This window comes from Harmonia axyridis, chromosome 7 (assembly GCF_914767665.1).
Source record: "Harmonia axyridis chromosome 7, icHarAxyr1.1, whole genome shotgun sequence".
In the NCBI taxonomy this organism is placed as follows: domain Eukaryota; kingdom Metazoa; phylum Arthropoda; class Insecta; order Coleoptera; family Coccinellidae; genus Harmonia; species Harmonia axyridis.
The window spans coordinates 15,638,952-15,642,371 of NC_059507.1; the positions used below are offsets into that span (position 1 = coordinate 15,638,952).

The 3,420-nt window shown below is 34.1% G+C and overlaps 1 protein-coding gene across 1 annotated transcript; it reads right to left on the reverse strand.

The window, feature by feature from the left end:
• LOC123685056 (methylenetetrahydrofolate reductase-like) lies at window positions 1-1,061 on the reverse strand. The gene is made up of 2 exons (XM_045624634.1): window positions 379-1,061; window positions 1-327 (listed from the first exon to the last, which is right to left on the reverse strand). Exons 1-2 carry the CDS (start codon window positions 962-964, stop codon window positions 95-97), a joined length of 819 nt encoding a protein of 272 aa, XP_045480590.1. The 5' UTR covers window positions 965-1,061; the 3' UTR covers window positions 1-94.
• Window positions 1,062-3,420: the final 2,359 nt, after the last annotated feature.

Below are 3,420 nucleotides of genomic sequence, written 5' to 3' on the forward strand. Positions count from 1 at the left end.
TTTTACAATCTCAAGTTTATGAATTGAAACACAAAACATTCGTACATCCTCCTTAAAACTATAATGATTATTATATGAACCGAAATGAAATATGTTATTCATGTTCATACAAAATGTTAAGAAATTCATAGATAGCAGCCAGTTGATCCATCGTGTAAAGGTGAGGAGGACAAAAATCCTTATCGGCTAACAACTTCTTCACCGTTTCTAAAGAAGACTTAGCTCCAAACTCTGCGATCTCCTTATCATTGTCCCGCATCTGCTTGATTTTCTGCACCAAAGGATCACTCTGCGGCACCTTACACAATTTCTGCAAGAAACAGAAATCTATGACAGAACGAATGATGTACACCCCTGGAATGATACGCATGGTGATACCGTGTTTTCTGCAGTTGTCCAGAAATTCTTTGTAAACGTCATACGAGAAACAGGCTTGCGTTATTATGAATTTAGCACCAGCATCGTTCTTCTCCTTCAAATGTTTCATATCGTCCTCTAAATCTTTTGAATCCGGGTGTCTGTAAGGAAAACCAGCCACGCAGAGTTCGAAATAATCTCCGTACCGTGTCTTGATGAACTTCAACAGTTCCGGAGTGTGAGTGAAATCGTATTTTTTGTCAGGCAGGTTGCACTCTGGACTTGCTCCTCTGACGACCATCAGGTTCCTGATACCGATCTGCTTGGCGTAGTCGAGATTGGCAGTGCAAGAACTCAGGGTATTGTTTCTGCAGGTGAAGTGAAGGATCACTGTGATCCCCTTGCCGATCATTTCCTTGGCCAGAGCTAGAGGTCCCACTTGATCCGGGGCTTTGTTGTAATTCCCTATCCAAACGATGGAGCAGAACGTGTATTTCATTTTATTTAGAACATTGTAATCCAAGGGTCTGTTGCTGGAGACTTCGAGGGAGCAGATTCTAGCATTGTTCGCTAAAATCTCCGATAAGGGATGGTTGGGATTGGACATTTTGTGTTGGCATTTTGGTTATCACTTCAGTTTGACAATTTGTAACGATCTATGTTCCATGCGTGATGAGTAAATTGCATAGAGTAATAAACATAGATGTTTATTAGTAGTACCTGCTTCTATGATAATACAGAACTTTCTTCTTCCGATGTTTCCAAGGGGTTTTTGAATAAAATAAAACAGCAAAACTGAACAAATACATATACATGAAAATAATTGGGATTACAAACATGAGTTCTGTTGAAAACATTTGGCATTTAGCAGTAACTAGTTTCAAATGCAAAATCACAGGAATGTTGAATGTGTATACCTACATCGTTTTCCAAATAATTCGAAAGCGAAGGTAGTGTTGTTTTTCGTCTTTGTGAAATACATAATGATTTTATCTCTCTTTCAGTGAAGGTAATAGAGAATTCTGACAAACGCAGAGGGGCGAAACAACCTTATATCGTTTTTATCAATCATTATAAAAAAATTAAAAGGCGGCTAGCATACTGTGCCGAATTGCCGCCCCTCAAATAGAGGCGCTTGAAACGGTCACTTTACTATTTCACCCCTAACGCCGGCCCTGCATAGAAGACAAGAACAACTGAGTATATTGCTGGAGCAGTCCGTTGTGTTGGCGAAAACCCAGATTTTCATCGATTTTAGGAATTAGGCATTACACCGTATTTTACATAAAGACTTAACGTTTATTTTCAACAAGACGACGCAACACAAGCAATTTTGCAAGAAACGTTTCCTGGGCCCTGGCCGTGTTATTTCTCGAAGAAGTGATCACAATTGGCCACCGAGATTTTGATATTCAACACCTTTAAAGCGTGAAACCGTAAAAGCCAATACTCCAATACTCTAAGACCTTAAAGATGGAATTCGTGAAGTTCCTGAGAAATACAATCGCAAATATGGGATCATGGGAAATTTCATGAAAAGGATATGGTACTGCAACCGTAGCTTTGGCGGCCATTTGCCTGATATTCTTTTCCATCATTAATGTCATACCTAACTCTTCACAATGAAATATCTTGATTTATCTTAAAATATACTTTTTTATATCTAAATGAAACCTCTTATTGGAAACAAACAAAACCTATCTACCCTATCTAATTTTACCTAACTATTGAAATTTTATAAAAACAATTGAAAAAAACCACTTATCTATTGATTTTCTTTTCTATTCAATCAAATATTTATTTCTTCTTTGTTTCTAATTCCAAATTCCATACTCTTGTTCCATATTCTTTCAAAATAAAACTCCTTTTCTATACTAATTCGATGTTATAATTCCAAATTCTTTCCAATTCCAATTTCCCCTTTCAATTCCAATTCCAAAACTCTTTCAATATTTGTATGATTTCTTCTTCAACTCGTAAATAACTTATTTCAAACTTCAAATTCTATCGATTTCAAAATTATATTCTCAAATTAATTTCCTTCCAATTTCTCCTAATTTCTGCTTGACGTTTCTCCTCATTTGATTGATTCCTGTTGCTTCATTTTTCTCTAGATTATCTTTTTCATCATTGTCTACACTTTTTTCTTCATTATCCTTCCCCCTTAACTCCACCGAATGAGTATGAGAATCCATTTTTAAATTTTTTTTTTATTTAGAAAATATCAACAAATATCAAATTACCCTTTGAATTTGGTTTATTAGTCCTGAAATAAACCTTTTTATCACTTGAAAAAAATATTGAATAATTTATATGGAGTGTGAATTTTATTCAAATTAGAAAGCTAATTAATAATTTTGTGACTATTCGAGCCCCACGTTGGGCGCCAATTGATATGGATCTCTCAATTTGAATTTTGAAAATTTTCTTTACTAGATCCAAGCAAAAATATAAATTAGAAGGAGATTATTTTGAGAATTTGAACTTCAAATCGATAGAATTTGAAGTTGAAAATAAGTTATTAACGAGTTAAAGAAGAAATCATACAGATATTGAAAGAGTTTTGGAATTGGAATTGGAAAGGGAATTCGAACTTGGAATTGGAAAGAATTTGGAGTTATAACAATAACAATAAATTTATTTCAGAAATCTTGTACATAGAATCTGGTACAAAGAAAAGAAATTCGTCAGTTAAAGAAAACAAAATCGAATATTCTTACAAAAAAAATCGAATTCTCTCATAGAATAGGGTTCACATTCAATAACAAGTGATTGAATCTCCCTTTTGAATAATTTAGGTTCCATATTATGAAATTTTCTAGGTAACAAATTAAACAATTTCAAACATATATAAGGTACATTAGACTCCGTTATACTCAGATGATGAGAAGGGTAAAGGGAATGTGAGTTTTGTCTAGTTCTATTGATGTTTTTAAGATTCACAAAATAACTTGGATTCTTACATACAAATAATAAACATCTATTGTATATATATACCTCTAACAGTCATCAGTTTGTTCGATCTGAATACAACTCGACAAGATTATCTGAAAGATAAGCTGA

Excerpts from the sequence above, each read along its gene's own strand:
- LOC123685056 (XM_045624634.1), bottom strand. The coding sequence starts at position 964 with ATGTCCAATCCCAACCATCCCTTATCGGAGATTTTAGCGAACAATGCT. Across the intron at positions 328-378 it reads GGACAACTGCAGAAAACACG|ATTTCTGTTTCTTGCAGAAA; the intron begins GTATCACCATGC and ends GTTCTGTCATAG.